Consider the following 19,377-nt stretch of genomic DNA (forward strand, 5'->3'; position numbering starts at 1 on the left):
ATCATGTTGGTGCAAGGGATTGGTGAAACAGGGACCCTGATGGCATACCCTCCCCCCCCCACAGTTTTTTTTAAATACAAGGTCAGGCTGTGACCCCACCCCGAGTTCTTACCTAAGTTCTCTTCTGAATTCCATCTCAGTCAGCCCATTCACTTACCTATCTCCTATCCGAAACCACATCTGAATCCCTAGGATGCACTGCTGCATATCCCGAATGTCAGGAGAGCTCTGGCCTTCTATCTAGACAGAACGAAACCCTTCAGAAAGGTCAACACGTTATTCGTCTCGATAGGAGACAGATCAAAGGGGTCGGTAATCTCGAACCAGAGACTTACAGATTTCAGACTGCATTAACTCCTGTTACCAGTCTCATAACAATGAGCTACCCTTATTCACATGCATCCATTCTGTAAGGTCTATTGCCACTTTCACAGCCTTCCTCAAAAACATACTGATCATCAAAATCTGTAAAGCCACTACATGGGCTTCTGTACATACATTCTTTGAATATTACGCATTAATTCACAAGTTCACCTCTGATACAGTGTGCAGCTCAGCTATACTTTCTGCCATACTGGATTGAAGTCTGAAGCCCCCTCCACCTTAACGGGTACCTCTCAGTAGTCACCTAGAGTGAAGCACCTATAAGGACACTACTCGAGGAAGAAGAAATGGTTACTCGCTCTGTGCAGTAGCTATGGTTCTTCGAGATGTGTGTCTCTATGGGTGCTCAACTACCTGCCCTCTTTCCTCTCTGCTTCAGAGTTTTCTGCCATGAGGCTTTATGGTAGAGAAAGAACAGGGGTCAGTTCGACCATGTAGCACTATATGACAATGGGACAGGGAAAAAGATTAACACACATGTGCAGGATGAATGGACACTGCTTTGAGAAATCTCTGACCAAGGGCATGGGGGGCACTAGTGCATCTTGAATGGAGCTCCCATATGAGGACACATCTCAAAGAACCACAGTTACTGCACAGGGTGAGTAACCATTTCTTTGCCCCAAAGTTGTGCTTCTTGGCTTCTCTACTATAAGTCCCCATTTTGTGATGTCAGTACTACCAAGGAATCCCTGGTAAGATACCCAGCCAGCTAATAAGGGCTCAGATACTATAAAGGACAGGGTTTCATCACATGGTGTGGCCTTCAAAGCTTCTTCATTACTTTACACTCATATTACTAAAACAGAAACTTTGAAAACCCTGACGACATAAATAAAATGGCACATATGCAGAGATTTCAGCCTAAAGATTTGTTCCGGAGTGTTTCTTTTGCTTGATAGCCCTTGAAAGAAGGTTACCATGTAGGATTTTTTTCTTAATATTTTTATTTAAATGTTGAGTAGTAAAACAGTTAATAAACTTGACTTACATTTTAGTTATAAGTGTAATAGCTGAAAAGTAATAGTCATCATTACTGTATTGTCTTTTCAAAATAACAGTTTTTTTTATTTTTATACACAGGCCACGGAAACCCTTTTTCGAATGGGGGTAGCAAGAGGAGCCATTACACCTTTAAGGCATGGAGAAGTAAGATTGAATGTCTGGTTTTTGCATATATGGTGTAAAGTTTTATTTATTTTTACTTTAATATTTTGTAAATTCTTGGAATATATATTCAGATAACTATCTATGATAACTAAAGAGTTGATAGTCTTATAGATAATGTCTGTCTGCTTTTACGGTTTGTTGCAAATGAGTAGAGAGCCCAGATGCTGTGCCTTGGGGAAAGGCATGTTCTTTATATTTCATTTTACATTGAATCATGATGCAGCGCTGTAATCTAGGTGACTCACTGGAGGATACTTCTAGCCCTGATGATTCTCTGCTGAACGTTCTGAGGAGGGAAGAGGGTCCTGAGAAATTAACATGAGTTTGGGTTTTAGAACTTCCTGGTTCTGCGAATGGGTGGCTACGGGCAAGCCACTTCATCTTTTTGTGTTTGTTTCTTTCCTACCTCACAGGGTTAATTAGTTAATGATTGTGAAGTACTTTGAACATGTAAAGTATATTGTTCATATCTGCTTGTGTCTGTACGGAATGTTTTTTTTGTTTGTCCTTTGGGTTGACATATATGGAGACACTATTATTTGCATTCTGCTGATTAAGTAACTCTCAGTTCCATGGAAAATATTATACTCAGTTATGGTATTTTTCAGTAATGATCCAAACTACATCTTGAAACTATTGTGAGTTGTAGTATTTTGGGTCATTACTCTAGAAAACTCAAGTGTATTGTTATGGCTGTCTGATTTCATCACGTTATGTTTTGATTTTAAATGCAAAATGTTTGTCTAGTTGATCCAGCTCTTGCAGTACATTGCCAATCATATTATAGCATATATTCTCTTTCTGTGCTATTGAAATTAGCTTAATTTCTCCCCATTTAAGTGGAGTAGAGTACCTGTGGATCGGAACAAAGGTTTCTGTTTCCCCGGCCCAGTTTCTTTATCTTGAGATCCTATTTTGCCATAGCTTTTCTTTGATCATAGGTTTAACTGTTCTGAACATGGGGTCCTTTATGCTTTTTCTATACTGCTCTTCACCCTTCTCCACAATTAGTCATGGGTGTGTCTACAGTTCAGGATAGAGGGGTAATTTCCACCTCAAGGAGACACATCTGGGCTACCGCTGGTCAAGCTTATGTGCTAAAAGTAGAAGTGTAGCTGTAGCAGCATGTGCAAGGGGAGGGGCTAGCTGCCCAAGTGTGTACCGAGCATCTCAGATGGGATTGTACTCAGGGCAGCTAGCCCCTCATGCTACCACAGCTACACTTCTATTGTTAGCACACTCGCTCAATTAGAGGTAATGCGGGTATGCCTCCTTGAGCTGGGAAGTATACCTCCATCTTGAAGTGCAGATATACCCTAAGAGATATGATGCGCTCTCCAGCAGGATGCTATGTATGGAATATATGCAACACTTCCCACTTCTCTCCACCTCTTCGAAGAGGGTGTCTTGAGAGAGATGATCTCTGGGTGTTTTTTGTGATAGCACAGAGCGCAGTACACTAGGGTGTTCATTCGGGCTTAATTAGTTATACGTGGTAGGACGAATGTTGCACTAATACGAGTAAAGTAGAAATGTGGTTTGCTTGAAATGATCCATGTGGATTGTGGAGAATTCATGTTGCTTTTTAAAGAGTTATTAACTAAATCTTGCAGTTTCATAAAGTGGACTAATACAAACAATTGTATCTTTTTATGAGCATTACAGTGGTAATACGAATGTCAGTCCTAAACCACTTCCTCTGATACTACTATTTTTATCTTGTTGATGCTTAAAAAAAAGTCCTATTGCAATGTTACATTCACAGATCACAGACCAATGTAGAGCAGGAAATGTTTTGAGCCATTTAACTTCTCCTAAAATTACTCCACGGAAAACTAGTAGTTCAGGCATTACAGTGGGCAGCCAGGAGGTCTGTATTGATGGGTATTTGGCTTTTGCTGCTCTTCCAGTTCTGAATGTTTGTTTTTCTTGAACTATCTGCTTTTTCTGTGCTTTATGAATAAGATTATTGTTCCTATGTGGTTTTAGTATCCTTCTGTTTGAATTGAAATTGTTCCTGCTTCACAATTTCCCAGCAACTTCTTCTTCTATTATCAGACTCTCCAAAGCATTGATGTCTTTGTGAATTGTGAATTGAATAGCCATACTGTCAATTTATATATCACACTAAAAATGTTTGATCTATTATTGTTGCTTGTAATACCTAAGTTGACTATAACTAAGATTAGAGGAAAAATATTTTTTTCCAGTTTACTTAGAGCTGTTGACAGCCCTTTTGTGAAAAGCCATTTTCCCTGTTTCCTCTGTTGTTTGTGACTGTCTTTCACAAAACTGGAAAGATAAACATATTTGTAAATAAAAAAAAAATGTGATTCTGAACCCTCAAATACTGGTTTTGGGAATTTAGGCAGATATAGTACCTTAAAATGCTTTAAACACAGTTTTTGAAATTGTCTAGATTCCAAGTTGCCTGTGTCTCTTTCTTGGTGGAGAAAACCTCTGATATGCCTGATTTTGTGATGGAAATTAAATCTCAGCCCTAATCAATGCAGGCAAATATATGTGAATTGCCACTGTGCTTCCTCTTATCTATGTGACTTTGCTTGATCCTCCTTTATTTGATGAATGAATAAAACCACCATGTCAAAGACTAGAGACAGGGAACATATAATTTAAGTATGAATGTTCCCAATAGTTTTAAGGGTGAGCATTAATTGAGTGAGTGAAAATAGAGCTCCAGGTGACCAGTTACATTTAGGATTTTCTATATACTTATTTTTGTGGGAAATCTTCAAACATTTCCAGCTTGAAGCTTTAGTTGCACTTCCACTTGGCTGCTGGGCTTTGCCTATACTTTGAATTCATCAGTTAGTCATCAGCAACTGATTAGCAGCACTGGTGCAAACCCCAGAAATAAACAAGGAAAGATGTGATTTGCATTATCTAAGTTTCATTGAAAGTCAATAGGATTTATGCTTTTAAGGCCCAGATACACAAAGGTATTTAGGTACCTAACTCCTAATGACTTCAGTGGGAGTTAAGTGAGAATCTGGGCCTAAGTCACTTTTGAAAATGGGATTTGGGCTTCTAAGTCATTTAGGTGCTTTAATTTTTTTATTCTGTAGTTGCCTTGAAAGTCAGTGAGACTTAGGCACCTTTGAAAATTTTACCCAAAGTCTTATGTATTACACAATATAACCAGCTTCCAGAAGTGAGCCAAACAATATTACAGCCCTGTTCATTTTGAAGTTCAGAGACTGCCTATTCACTGAAGTCAAATAATATTAAACAATACAATTTAAATATTTTGCTTTTGATTATGCAGTACTGATAGCTGGTAGTACATTTTTTTGAGAAATTGGGATTCAGAGGGAGAAAAGAAGAGGATAGAATGGACAAGACAAACTTAAATAGAAACCTGTAAAATCTTAGGGCAATATGCAGCTGCTAGATTATTTGCTGCCAAATAATGAAAACAGACCAATGGACCACGTCTGGAAAATGCATATATGAGAGGATACTTTTAAATGACATGCAAATGAAGATCAATTGCTATCTTACAAAGTAGCTACATTTTCAACAAATGTTAAATACATTTTTCGCATGGGCAGGGGAGGGGGTTGTGGCCCGGCCCCCACCTCCTATTCGCTCCCCCTTCCCCCGCGGACTCCTGCCCCATCCACACTCCCTGACTGCCCCCGGACCCCCGTCCCTAACTGCCCCCTGCAGCCCCATCCATCCCCTCCTCTCATTCCTGATTGCCCCTCTGGGACCCCTGCCCCATCCAACCACCCCTTTTCCCTGATCACCCCCAGACCCCTTGCCCCTAACTGCCCCCTACCTCTAACTGCCCCCGACGCCACATCCAACCTCTCCTCTCATTCCTGACTGCCCCTCTGGGATCCCGCCCCATCCAACCACCCCTCCTTCTTGACTGCCCCCCCAGGACCCCTGCCCCCATTCAATCCCCTGTTCCCGTCCCGACTCCTATCCACACCCCCGCCCTCTGACCACCACCCCGAACTCCCCTGCCCTCTATCCAACCCCCTCCACCCTGCTCCCTGCCCCCTTAACATGCTGTCTGGAGCACCGGTGGCTGGCAGTGCGACAGCCGCGCTGCCTGGCTGGAGCCGGGCCATGCTGCCGCCGCCACCACACAGCACAGAGCACCGGGTCAGGCCAGGCTCTGCAGCTGCACTGCCCCAGGAGCTCACAGCCCTGCAGCCCAGAGCATTGCGCTGGCAGTGGAGCGAGGGGGGACAGCAGTGGAGGAGCCGGGGGACAGCCTCCCGGGGCAGGAGCTCAGGGGCCGGGCAGGAGGGTCCTGTGGGCCGTAGTTTGCCCACCTCTTGTATAAATGATACTGTTTTTTAGGTACAAAGGTATTTTTTGTCCCTCTGAGCTAGTAGTTTTTCCAGAAATCCTGGTTTGTGTACACTCGCATAATTTTCTTCAAAGTAGCCTCTCTCATGTTGAGCCTCTTGCTGTCTTGGAGGTAGTCCAACTTTGACAATAAATGCTCTCCATGAATAAATCCAGAGGGTATGCTCAAAGCTTGCTGTGCTATTTTGCTGAAGTTGGGATGTGTGTCTGGATGTGGTTTTTGGAACAATCATCAAGTTTCACATGGTCAGGGTTAGGTATGTTCATGTAAGTAGTAAATTCCTCTTTCAGATTTGAAATTTCATTTTTAGTGGCAAATGGTTGAAATATTCTGGGATAACGGTTGCTGTAAAATTCACCTTGAGGAAGGGGTGCAACACCTGGATGACATTCCATAAAGAATCTTCGACACCAAACACTTCAGGGTTCAGATTATGGGCCACAGTCGTTTTCCATTTCTTGCTGAGCATTGTACGAAGATTTTGAATGCTTTCTTGGTTTATTGGATTTCCAGAACAGTTGGGTTTTCTCGTCATGTGTTTGTCCTGTAGCTTTTGTGCTCGATTTAGCTGAGATTTTGGTTGTCAGGATAAGGTAAAGTCTGTATTGGCAGTAGTCGAAGAAAACTCCAGTGTTTTCTGTGTGTCACACAGTGATTCTAAGTTTTTCAACAATGAACATTTCCTTAGTGCGCAGAATCTGGCAGTCATTTTGGTTATTTACCAGTTTCTTCTGAGTTTCTTCTTTAGAACCAACAAACTCAGGATGATCTAGGAGACACATTAGTCCATTCCACGTTTTGTTTACATGACAGGCAACGAAGTACAAGCTCATCCACTGATGTGCCACAACTGAGGTAGCTAATCTGCAGTTGGCTCTGCAATCATCTCTCACTGCGCAAATCAAAGCCTTCAGCTTGTTCACATGCTTTAAAATGGCCCGGAATCCAATGATGCAGAGTTTCACATCTTTCATTTCTTCTGTAGCAGTAGCTGTTGACAGCTCAATGTTAATCAGATGAACAGGACAGGTAATACATAGCAGCTCCAGTTTGTGATTGATTTTAATTTCCCGTGTGAACTTAGCTATGTAGGAAACAGAATCTTTGTTAGTTGTGGGCACATTTTTCCAAGTTAGTTGGTACATCTCAAACATGTCAATTATTGCTGTGTCGAGAAAGTGGCAGTCAGCAGACAGGATGACTGTCACATCAGCACAAAATAATGCGAGTTTACTTGCTTTGAAATAAAAAAACAAAAACAAAAGGCCAAGAATCGGGATATTCCAAAGCATTAGGAGATTCGTCAAAAATCAGATGAGACAATTAGTTGCATCAGTTTAGATACTAAAGCATTATCATTTTCTTTCAGACACGAGTGAGGTTGTCTGCATTAGGAAGCGTTTTTGCTGCTGGATGGTATTGTTGCACAAAGTCACCAGTACACCCCTCTGCAGTTAACAGTGGTTGTCCAGTGAAACAAAGAGTGAACACAGATTCATTGACACAATCGTGCTGTGTCCTCTCTTTCATTAAAGCCCTGGTGAATGTTCCTGATATTGACTGTTTATCCAAAAGCTCACTTTCTTCTTTAAGTTTCTTGTGTTGCTTGCTTTCTACATGCTCCTTTATTCTGCCAGCACAGACACTGACCTCAGTGCTGCAAGAACTGCACCACAATGGATTCTCTTCACTTCTGTCTTTACTTTTCTTGAAAATTTCTAAGCACTGATTTTATTCTTGGTATTCAGACACAGATTTGTGTTTTTGCCCCAGGTTTACTTTTTTACCTGATCCGTCTATACTTGATTGTATAAATTCAGCGCCCCACTAAACAGACACAAAGAAATAGGTGGGCAGCCTCTCTTTGTGAGTCAATCATAGCTCATCAACATTGGTTGATTTTCCGACCTCCACCGTGTTTGTTCTGTTTTTTTACACTGTGGATCTGCTTTAGTCTCAGACCTGCAGGACACAATAACGACATAAAGCATTAATGTTAACAAAAATAAGTACCTGAAAAAAATATTGAGTGAGTTGATAAATGGGTGTAAATCAGTAAAAACGGAACTCCTTTAATTAAAAAAACTGGTAATTAATGAAAATCAGTAAAAACTGAAAATGCAGAACACTAATTCTACTGTATGTGATATTTACGGACTACGCCAGTTACTAGTATAATAAGTAAAAGTACTAGTGAATCCAGATATAGATACAATGGAACGCTTCAATACAGCATAAAGATGGGAGAACTTTGACTTACCTAAATTATAGCACCGAGTGATGTAACATTAAAGTATTTGCTTAGGAGGCTCGGTATGTCTACACTAGAAATGTAAATCAACCTATATTAGGTCAACTTACAGCCACTGCAGTGATTGCAGTGGTGCATGTCCACACTACTCCAGCTGCCTGGGCTACTCTCCTTAGTTCCCCCCACTAGGAACTGGATCCAGCCACCTGGGCTTCTCGCCCAGGGTCCCAGCCAGGACTAGGGTCCATTCTCGCCCCTCGCCCAGCTGGGAGTAGGGTCCAGCTGCCCAGCTCTCCAGGGGGGCTCCAGCTGCCCAGCTTTCTTGTCCATTTCATGGCTCCGGCCATGAAATGGACAAGAAAGCCAACAGCTGATGTAAGTTGCCCCCTGTTCCCCTGTAGTTGCCCTAACTACACAGGCAGAAGCCTTATGCCTCTCGTGGAGGTGAAGTTAGTGTGTCGGTGTAATAGGGCACTTAGATTGGTGGGAACAAGGTTGTAGTGTAGACACTGACATAATTAGATCAACGTTATTCAGTAGAATGGATTCTGGGGAAGTAGGAAAGGTGAGTGTATGAAGCTTTTTGCTTGAATAAATTATCATGTTAAAATCTGAATACTTAAGTTTGGTGAATCAAACAAGATGTTTGGATACAAGTTCCCATTGTGTAATTACAGCTGACTGGACCTGAAAATCAGAAGTGACATCAGTAAAATAGAATGAATTTCCCAAAAGGAGCAAAACTATCTAGAGTCCTATAAAAACACAGTTATTTCTTCCAAGAAAAAGCTGGACACTTGAATTGTGCCCAAAAGAAAGTGTACATGGTGCGCCAAAGCAGAAGAAATTAAAGCTTGAACTCAAGATCTGGCTGACCATGTTCAGTATGAGAAGTGCTAAGTTGGCAATAAAAATCCAAAAGGGTCTAGTTGTTTCTTGGAAAGGCCAGATTGAGAGGGAAACTCTCCAAATAGGGAGAAATTTTAGTTACATTTTCATAGCAGTATTTGAAATGTAGGTGGGACTGTTTAACTTTAGGGGAAAACTAGGGTTCATCTTGAATTTAATTACAAATCCTCATGTTGCATTGCAGTGAACAAATTGGAAAAAAAATTCTTATCAAACAAAGGAGAAATCATTAACTGGTCCAAGTCTCGTCAGTTTCCAAGACCAGATAGATTTGAAATTTGTAATGCTGAATGTAATGCTGAATTGAAGGAAACCTTCTCTCTCACTTCCTGCTTGCAGCCTTTCTGTGTATCAGGGAATTCATCTTCTCAGCCATCTTCTGTGTATGGATACAGAACTTTTAAGCCTTTCCTTTATTACCTTTGAAGAAATCGGAAATTTATGTTGTGATGCTGTATTATCTTGCTATTTATATATGGATTAAAAAATTACTGTTGAGGTTTTGGCATGAAAGTTGGAAATGATACTGCCAAGTGTCATTTATCCAAATGAAGTAGATAGTGTTAAGAACTGTTTTATTGCTTGACAGCATATGAAGACTTCTGAAGAATTATTTCAATGATAGCGTTGGCCCTGTGACTGAATGCCAAAAAAATTAATAGTATCAAGGAAAGGTAACAAAAGCCAAGAATATAATTAACTTCACGATTCAGCATATTTTTCTCGTTATAGAATTTTCTGTTAATGTCTCTGTTTTGGGGAATGTGTAGGAGGCAGCGATGGGAATGTGTGTTAGACCAAACTGCTCTGGTGGAAGATAGGGAAAGTCCACCAGTTACTATCAATGTAATGGCTTTTGTTTACGTCTGTGGCCCTTATCCAGGAGAGAGGCAACATTTCATTTATTTTAAGAATGGGCTGGATGGCAGAATACAGAAGACACAAGGATTTGATGAGAATAAATCTTGACGTATGTGTTCTAGTTACACTGGTTGGCTGTTAATTTGAACTAAACATTTGAAGCTCAAATTCTCTAAGATGCAGAAATACCATTCCAATCTATATGAATATATCTACAGTGCTTTTGTGAAACTTGGCAAGTCTCCTGATACACAGATTGTATAGAGGTTATGTTTTATCTAGTTTAAATTGTATTATCTGGAAAGGAGACCTAGTGTCCATGTATTGTTTACCACAATGCAAACGTCAACTCTTTTGTATTAAAACCTTCTTAAGTTTGAGTTAGATTTATTATCACAAATAGTGTGTCGTCGAGCAGTGATGATATGGTAACTCCATTGAGAATGCTTTGCCATATTGTATCCCAACTGTGCATTAGTTCCTGTCATTATTGTAATTTAATTTTATTTCTTTTCATTGTTAATTGTTAATATATTATGGTAGAGTCATAGACTACACCGATGGACATTTTAGTTGCTGGTCTGGAAGGTTTCCTAAGAGAAAACTGTCTACCATATAGAAGTTATCTATTGTTTCTTGAAAGACAAATATTTCTTCCTGTAATGCCATAATAATATTTACAACTTAAATTATGCTTTTCATCTTCAAAGTGCTTAATAAATGTCACACAATTAATCATCAGGACATTTGTAAAAGATTCATCGCTAAGTATTGTTATATCCATTTTACAGATTGAGACAGAGATAACAGATAGAGGTTAAGGGACCTGCCCAAGACTGCAAAGAGTCTTGGTCAAATCCAAGATTAGCTGGGAGAGTGTGTAGTTCTTAACGCAGTGCCCAGGTGACTGCATCACACCGTGACCTGGGTAAATGAATCAGTCTGTCTTTGTGTTGTAGGTTATTGTTTTAGTTATTGCTTGTGTATTATTTATATTTTTAGGAAATTTGCAGATAACGAGAAATGAAATAAATGACTATTACAAAAACACTGAAAAGCTTAACAATAGTAAATCGCAAAGTATGTTGAAAAAACATCAGTTTCTTTCAAAAAGAAATGGAAAGTGAAACAAAACCCTTAGAACTGCCACCAATTTGAATCATATAGAAGCACATGTTTGTTAATGGAACATATATATTTTGTTATGCAAGCATATTTATTATGTAGTCATGGAAATTAAACTGCAAATACCTTTCCCTGACAAACCCAAGTAGAACTTTTCAGTTTGAATTCAAATGAAATTATATTGAATGATGAAAGATAAGACATTGAAACATTAGCATGTGTTTAAAAATACTGGTTTTGAATGTCTCTTGAAGACTTCAAGAGTCCATTAAAATGTTCTTTGATTCAGACCTCACTAGCTGCTTATCTCTTTCTACATGATAGGTTTGGATTTTAGCCATTTTTCATTCGTCTTATTTATAAATCATACATAAGACATTTTGGATGGGGTTTTAAAAAGTGCATAAGAGATTTATGTTCCCATTGAAAGCCAACTAAGAGTTGGGTGCTTAACTCCCTTAATTCTTTTTGGAAATTTCATTCTTTTTATCTGTTCACTGAAGATTGGTTCCATTATCGTATGTAAAACATAAGAATTAAACAGCTTTGAATTTAGAAAAGAAACTAAATAAGTGTTTTACCATGTTGGTTAAAGTTAGTCCAATAAAAGATATTCCCTCACCCACCTTGTCTCTGTTTTAACAAGAGAATTTCAAAAGCTTTTGTTTGTGGATAAAGCAAACTAAATGTAATATACTATAAATTTAAATAATTTATTTTTATCAGTTAGACAAGTATACAATAATTGTTATATCTTTGGTGCATTTATATTACTAAAATTGTAATTACATATAAAAATGTAAGGAAAGTAATTATTTTATTCCATTATTAAATTGGTTGTGCTTACTCCATGGTAGGTGCTTTCCTGACAATTTATTGCTATAAGAAATTTAATGGAGAACATTGCAATAATAATAGACCTGTGTAGCTACATTGGTGCAGTGATGGCATAAGTTAAGCACATACTTAAGGGTTTGCAGAGTCAGGGCCTGGCTTTTCTTTACAAAGAACTGAGCCAGCATTTTCACAGATTTATTATTATAAATATATTGTTAAACGGCCCAGTCTGGGGCACCAGTGTGCTAAGTGCTGTACAAATCTAATAAGAGATAGTTCCAGCTCCAAGGAGCTTACACTCTAAACAGGTGAGACAGATACAGGCTGGGAGAAAAGAAGTATTGTCGTCCCCATTTGGGGCACAAAGAGATTAAAGTTGTACGAGAAGTCTATGCTAGAACTGGGAACGGAACCCCTATCTTCTGAGAGTTAGTACAGTGCCTTAACCAAAAGACTGTCTTTTTTTCTCTAAAGATGACTTTGTATCAAAAAAGATGAAAATGAGGAATAAATACTGTGACATATTGGGGTGCAGTCCATATCATAGAATCATAGAATATCAGGGTTGGAAGGGACCTCAGGAGGTCATCTAGTCCAACCCCCTCCTCAAAGCAGGACCAATCCCCAATTAAATCACCCCAGCCAGGGCTTTGTCGAGCCTGACCTTAAAAACTTCTAAGGAAGGAGATTCTACCACCTCCCTAGGTACCAGTGGGGGACTGTCACCCTGCCCCACAAACTTAGGTTACAGTGCCTTGCTGAAATAGCTCCCATCAGGGCCGGTATTTCCAGCATGGCAGCCATACCCTGAAGGTCCACATGGTTACATTTTGGCTTGCGCAAAGGTTGTGGATCTCTCGAGACTTATGTGTAGTACTGGGGAGGAGCCTGTGGTCGTGGTACATGTAGGTACCAATGACATAGGGAAGAAGGTCCTGGAGGCCAAATTTAGGCTGTTAGGTAATTGATTGAAGTCCAGGACCTCCATGGTAGTATTCTCAGAAATGCTTCCAGTTCCACGTGCAGGGCCAGTTAGACGGGCAGAACTGTAGGATCTCAATGCGTGGATGAGACAATGGTGTAGGGAGGAGGGGTTTAGATTTATTAGGAATTGGGGAAACTTTTGGGAAAGAGGGAGCCTAAACAAGAAGGATGGGCTCCACCTAAACCAAAATAGAACCAGATGGCTGGCACTTAAAATTAAAAAGGTCGTAGAGCAGTTTTTAAACTATGGGCTGGGGGAAAGCTGACAGGTGTGGTGGAGCACATGGTTCGGATAGAGACATCCATTAGGGGTGGATCTATTAATGAAGATTTTCTATGTCCTAGTGAGGAGCAGAGGATAGAAGATGATAAAATACAGGTAGGATCTGATCAGAAACAGTCAAATGAGAAAGAGTCCCGTTCAATTGCATCATGTAATGGCAGACAGCTAAAAAGTGACAAGCTTTTAAAGTGTTTATATACAAATGCTAGAAGTCTAAATAATATGGGTGAACTAGAGTGCCTCATATTAAATGAGGATATTGATATAATAGGCATCACAGAAACTTGGTGAAATGAGGATAATCAATAGGACATAGTAATACCAGGTTACAAAATATATCGGAAGGACAGAACAGGTCATGCTGGTGGGGGAGTGGTACTATATGGGAAAGAGAGAGTAGAATCAAATGAAGTAAAAATCTTAAATAAACCAAGCTATTCCATAGAATCTCTATGCATAGTAATTCCATACTCTAATAATAAGAACATAGCAGTGGGGATATATTACCGACCACCTGACCAAGACGGTGTTAGTGACTGTTGAAATGCTCCGGGAGATTAGAGGTTTTTAAAGTCAGGCTTGACAAAGCCCTGGCTGGGATGATTTAGTTGGGGAAATGGTCCTGCTTTGAGTAGGAAGTTGGACTAGATGACCTCCTGAGGTCCCTTCCAACCCTGATATTCTATGATTCTGTGATTCTAGTATCTCATTTATTTTTGTCATTCCATCATATTTCTGTAATGCCTGTTATTTTAAGCTTCCATGGTCAAACAGTCTAGTTCACATGTTTTTGCTTATATTTGTGTGTATGTGTGTGTGTGTCTGTAGACACATAATTTAGCCATGGTTTCTATTTTAATAACTTACTTTTCTGACATTTTATTACTTTTCCTTAATTTATCTTTGTGATTTCAACCCGTCCTTGCTCCAGTACATCCGTAAATACCATCGTTATCCTTTACTGGATAGAGAAATACCTTAGTATTGCAGTCACCCCTAGCAGATGTCTTTGCCCTACCAGAAAGTCCCATACTTTATTTAACTTCCCCCAAACCTTGTTAATTTTCTGTGCCACCTGTCTGGGTGGAGCCAGTTCGTTCATATAGACTCTTACGTACTCCAAAAGTTCGCTGGTATCCAATACAATTTGAATTTCTCCTCTATGCATTTTTATCATCTTTGCATTAATATTGAGAAATTCCATGCTATTGGGGTTAGATTCAAGATTATTATTATAACTCTCAGAAGGGTTTTAAAGGTAAATATAATAATATAATGCTAATTTGAACAATCTTAGGTTAAAGTTTTCCAACTGGAGAGATTGTTGTGCATACTCTTTTTTCTCTACCTCACCCCAGAACCATGGAACCCCAGTCGCGTGGTGCTAAGGAGAAGGAGGGGGCAATGCTGCAGTGGCTTTGTAGATTCAAGGTCCTTTCCACTGTTTTTCCCTCTGTCTTTCTCCATGTCTCTCAGCAGAGTGGGACCTAGAACCGTAGATCAGTTAAACTATATAATTCAATTAAATGTACAGTATTCCCTTCTATTTACATCAACAGCTTTTAGTAAAGTCTTCATTCCAGTTTAACTGCCTGCCTTGAGACCCATATAAGAGAAACCATTAAATACAAAACACTAATAAAATATTTTTAGCTTGTGTACCATAAAAAGAACAATGTCTTTGAAAAGTTCCTTTCAATAACAAGGCATTTTTCTGTACAGAGGAATTTATTCTAAATGCTATAGAATTATTGTACCATATTATTTAACTTTTGCAGCATAATGATTCTTCTGTTCATATTATGTTAGACTCGAAATGTGATGTCTATAGTGCATGAATGAGTGCCAGAAGGCTTCATAAACTGCACCGTTTTAGATTGAAAAATCAATGCGAGTCTTCTAAAGCTGATTCTGATTTAATTAATGTTGTTTTGGGCACATTTTGTTTCCTATGATTTCAGCTCAAGGGCATGCCAGGCCTAATCACTTACAGGCACATTACAGAGCAAATGGTGATGTGATACCAGACATCTGATCCCCTAACCCCTTTGCTTTCATATCACAAAGATGTCATTATTATCAGGGGTTCAAAAGTTCTGCTCTCACGGATTGCTCTGACATCTCTGGTTTCTGTCCTTTTTGTCTGAATGCTTTGTTGCGTGTTAATTTATGGGGATGATGTTTTCTTGTATTTACATAAATCTTATAAACTAAATGCTTAATCTGTGGGTTTCAGGGTGCATATCCACCTTCTTTTCTCCCCTCTTAAAAAAGGGAGTTTCTGTGCAGAAATACAAAGAAAGATAGTTGCCTACAAAAACAGTGGAGTTCCCTTTTCTTATAGGGAAGGTCACCTCCATGCATGGATCTAAGGGGCATGATCTGTGCCTTCATTTTTATTTTGCTCTTAAAGGATTTTATTTCAATATAAGCATCCCCAGACTAGTGTTCTGAAACCCTTGTAAATTCTGATACCAGCTTAGGAGCAAGCACATACACATGCAGATGGAGAGTCCCCTAACGGAATGCTTTTAGAGGAGCCTTTTTTGGGGCATGGGAAAGGCAGGAAACAATAAAAACATCGAGGCTGTCCTTCATACGTCGTCATGAAGGAGCAGTAAAGGGGAAATACAAAAACATAAAAATAAAACTACTCTACTGTTCATCTTTAAACTTTAGGATTGTTATACGTCAGAGGTATTTCTAAATATGGTTTGTAGCTGGAAGATTTCTTTGCTAAACCAGAATGAATAGCAATGCAAAGGTAGCTTATTTACAGAAGCTCTGTATGCTTTGTCAACTTTATCAGGGAGATCAGAATAAGAAATCCTGTCAGGAAATGGTATGTTACTGAAAATAAAAAGCTTGCATTGGAGAGGCAGATTATAATAGCTTTCCAGGGATAAAGTGCTCAATTTTTTTAATTTCCTATTAAAAAAATGTAAATGTACTTTCCTTGGGGAGGAAGGGAGCAGAACATTCATCTTCTGAAGCTAACTTTATTGCTCAACGTATGTGTCTTCTGATTCCTCTGTCATTAAGAGTGGTTCCTAAGCTCAGCTACTCCAGTGTACAAATGACTGAGTGCCTCTTCTGAGCTAAGAAGACTGTGGCTGCCGAATACTAGAAAGCTGTCATTTGCCACTCCACTATTATTGGATCTTTGGTCTCAATCTCTCTTGGATTATCCATTTTAAGTGATTGGTCAGTTTCAGCCATGAAGGAGGAGAGTGAATTGGTTTTGAAGCTTCAGTTGAGTGCTAGGAACTTTTCTGCCTGTTTTGTTAACACATTTTGGCTGAAGTTATTTGTTTCGTAGTGTCCAAAGATGCCCTGATTGCTATAAAAATACTTAGCTCATTCCAAATTGTTTATTATTTGACTGGTAGACTTGATATGATTGGAGAGCATGAACAGTAGGGGAGAATGGTGACTTCTTATGCATGTGCACCTCTTTGTGGTTCTGTAATATGTTTTTAAGTTAAAAAAGTAGATAAAGAATGAGGGAATATACTGGAGGCATCACAAAAGTGAGTTTTAGGGAGGGATCTACATGAATACAGGGTAGTGGCTAGGTGATTCCTTTCTCTAAATTTTATTACAAAATGGCATGCTAATATCTCCCCTTGATCTGTAAAGATGAAATGCAAAGGTAAAGTGAAAATTGAGTTAAACTCAGGTGTATTTGCTAGTTGCCTCTACTAAAGAGATTCTGGGAGGAAGTCAGCAGAGAAATACTTTTACCTTAACTTTTAAAAATTGTCTTCTCCTCCTTGACATTTTCTGACGCTGTGCTAGTATGTTCCAGAATTTATTACACTTTGGCATAGCCAAAACCATATGTGACAAATACAGACAGAACATAAAACAACAACAAATGTATAGAAGAATCTAATGGAAACCAGAAAATCTATTCAGTTCTCAGTATACTTTGTGCCAACTTCAAAGGAATTTTTGGGTGTGCAAGAAATGTAGAATTGGGGATTAAGTTTTTGAATTAACTTTGCTTTGTTGAAATAGTTTATAAGAAATTTTTTAAATTATTTGACTACTCATTAAAAATAAAATACATTTAGTAAATGACTAGCACTTGAATATATAGAAACACCTGCTCTAAAACAAATGGTATCATGATGCACAAATACCTAAATTGTGTCCACAGATAGAAGCATACAATTGTTAGTGAAGTGTGTCTGAGGGTAGGATTTAGTTTAAAACTATAGAAATAAAATTAAAATAGAAGAAAAGGAGCAACTAAGAGTCAACCGCTCAAAACAGATATTATATTAAAGAGACAAGATGGGTGAGGTAATATCTTTTATTGGACCAGCTTCTCTTGATGAGAGAGACAAACTTTCGAACATATAGTACTCAATTGTCCATCCCTCTGAAAAATATAGTTAAAAAATGGCAAGCAACTTTGGTTTCACTCTTCAGTTTTATCTTCAAGTAAATATAGGAGTGCGTCATATTCATCTATATTTTCAGAGAAAGCCAATTTTGAATCTGATGCTGTCGTGTGGTGATTTTGTGATTTGGATGAACATTCCATAGGGACAAGGATGAAAGCATAAAGTCTTTGTAATTAGAAATTAAATATCTTCTGTATACCCTTTTTAAGTTTTCCTTTTTAGCCTTAAAAGCAGTTTTGTACTGTTTTTATTTCTCCATTGAAACAACTCAGTTAGGAGGGTCTGATTCCAGAGTGGCTTCATGTGTGGAATTGCTGCAGAATAGCAGCCTTAGTTCACTGTGCTATCTTGAATAACAAATTGGAGTTCAATGACACAAGGTATTCTTACTAAGTGTAAGGGATGAATTTACTGTCCTTTTGTTTTAAACCTAAAAACTATAAGGAGAAACTCCTTTTATTCTCTGAAGGCTTATAAAGAACTGAGTTTTTTCTTGCTCAAGATAAGTTATTTCATTGTTGCTTGTTTCATCCATAGGTCAGCTAGGGCTAGATGAGATAGGTTAGGCCTCCAAGGGTAGGGTCTGGCAACTCTCTAAGTCTGTCATTCTACCAGAAACAAGATAATCTTCAGAGTAGATTATTTGTTTGCATTAGCAGGACTATAGCTTTAGGCAGAAGGATGTTACCCAATAGTACTTCGTCTGAGAGCATGTGTAATTTTATGGGCAAGTTAATGGTAAAAAGGTACGGGAGGTGACATTTGATTAGTAAAAATCTACAGAATCATAATTTCAGTGGTGTCCCCTCTACATCATGGCAGGGGGGACTCGCTCCCTGCACCCCCCCCCCATCCCAGACTCCCAGCTCCAGGTTCTACGATTGGTAGAAATTTTGATAATACAGTTTCATCATGGGTTGAGTTGGGTGTCATGCAAAAGCCCTTTCTCCCACAAACACAATGGTACCAAACATGACAAACCTAAAACAAATATGTATCTATATATTCAAGAAAATGTTTGATTTTGTTGTTATACTTTCACACAAGGATGCTTTTCTTACATAAAAAAAGACATTGATCTGTAGTCCTGGGGAAATTAGCCTTGACATGTAGGACTGAAAACATTTATTCATCAAAGTTGTCCTCATTGTCATCTCCGTCTAGGGCACCACTGTTAGACACATTGTCACACTGATCCTCATCTGTGCTGCACTTGCATATCTCCATACAAGGCAGGCTGCTGGCCAAATATTTGCAAGGTGGTGAGCATCTGGTCTTTGCACACAAGCATTTGATTAGCTGAAGGATTGATTCAGGAATGTGTGGTGTTTCACACATAACTGATGTGATCAGTCCATCATCCAAGACCCATCCATGCCCTATAGGAGAGGGCAGTTTTGGATGTGCTCAATTATCCCAGAGCCATTCTATTGCTTTGTAATTTGCCCTCTTGATAGCAAATATAAATACACCCCTTGTTAATGGCAATTTTTCTCAGTTTGTCTGCTTCTTGGAAAACATCCACTATCTTAGCTCTGCAAGTGTCATAACGTTGGTCTTCCAATGGTAAACTCAGTATATGAATGCCTCCAGTGCATCTGTAACTTCATCAGTGTCTGTCTCTTCACATCTTCAGAGTGAAGAGAGAGTCTTCAGAGGCTGAATCAAATGCCTTCCAATAAGATAATTTGGTCTTTCCAGCCAAACGATCAGGAGGTCACATCCTGAAAGGGCATGGACACCTGACAGTCCAGTGGCTTTTAATGGTCTGGGTGATAGGAACACATCTCTGAGGGTTATACAGTAATTCTGTTCT

At 39.1% G+C, this 19,377-nt stretch overlaps 1 protein-coding gene across 4 annotated transcripts in view; it reads left to right on the forward strand.

Annotated features, from left to right (window-relative positions):
• TMEM135 (transmembrane protein 135) overlaps positions 1 to 19,377 on the forward strand; it is a 383,046-nt gene that overhangs the window by 166,226 nt on the left and 197,443 nt on the right. For 3 of the 4 annotated variants that reach the window (XM_073336705.2, XM_073336686.2, XM_073336694.2), the window contains one exon: positions 1,468 to 1,533. The exons of the other annotated variant lie outside the window; for it this stretch is intronic. In XM_073336705.2, the coding sequence (XP_073192806.1) occupies positions 1,468 to 1,533 (66 nt within the window). The remainder of the gene's footprint in view (positions 1 to 1,467; positions 1,534 to 19,377) is intronic. 4 annotated transcript variants of the gene reach the window in all.

The sequence above is a fragment of the Lepidochelys kempii genome, chromosome 1, assembly GCF_965140285.1.
Source record: "Lepidochelys kempii isolate rLepKem1 chromosome 1, rLepKem1.hap1, whole genome shotgun sequence".
Lineage (NCBI taxonomy): Eukaryota > Metazoa > Chordata > Testudines > Cheloniidae > Lepidochelys > Lepidochelys kempii.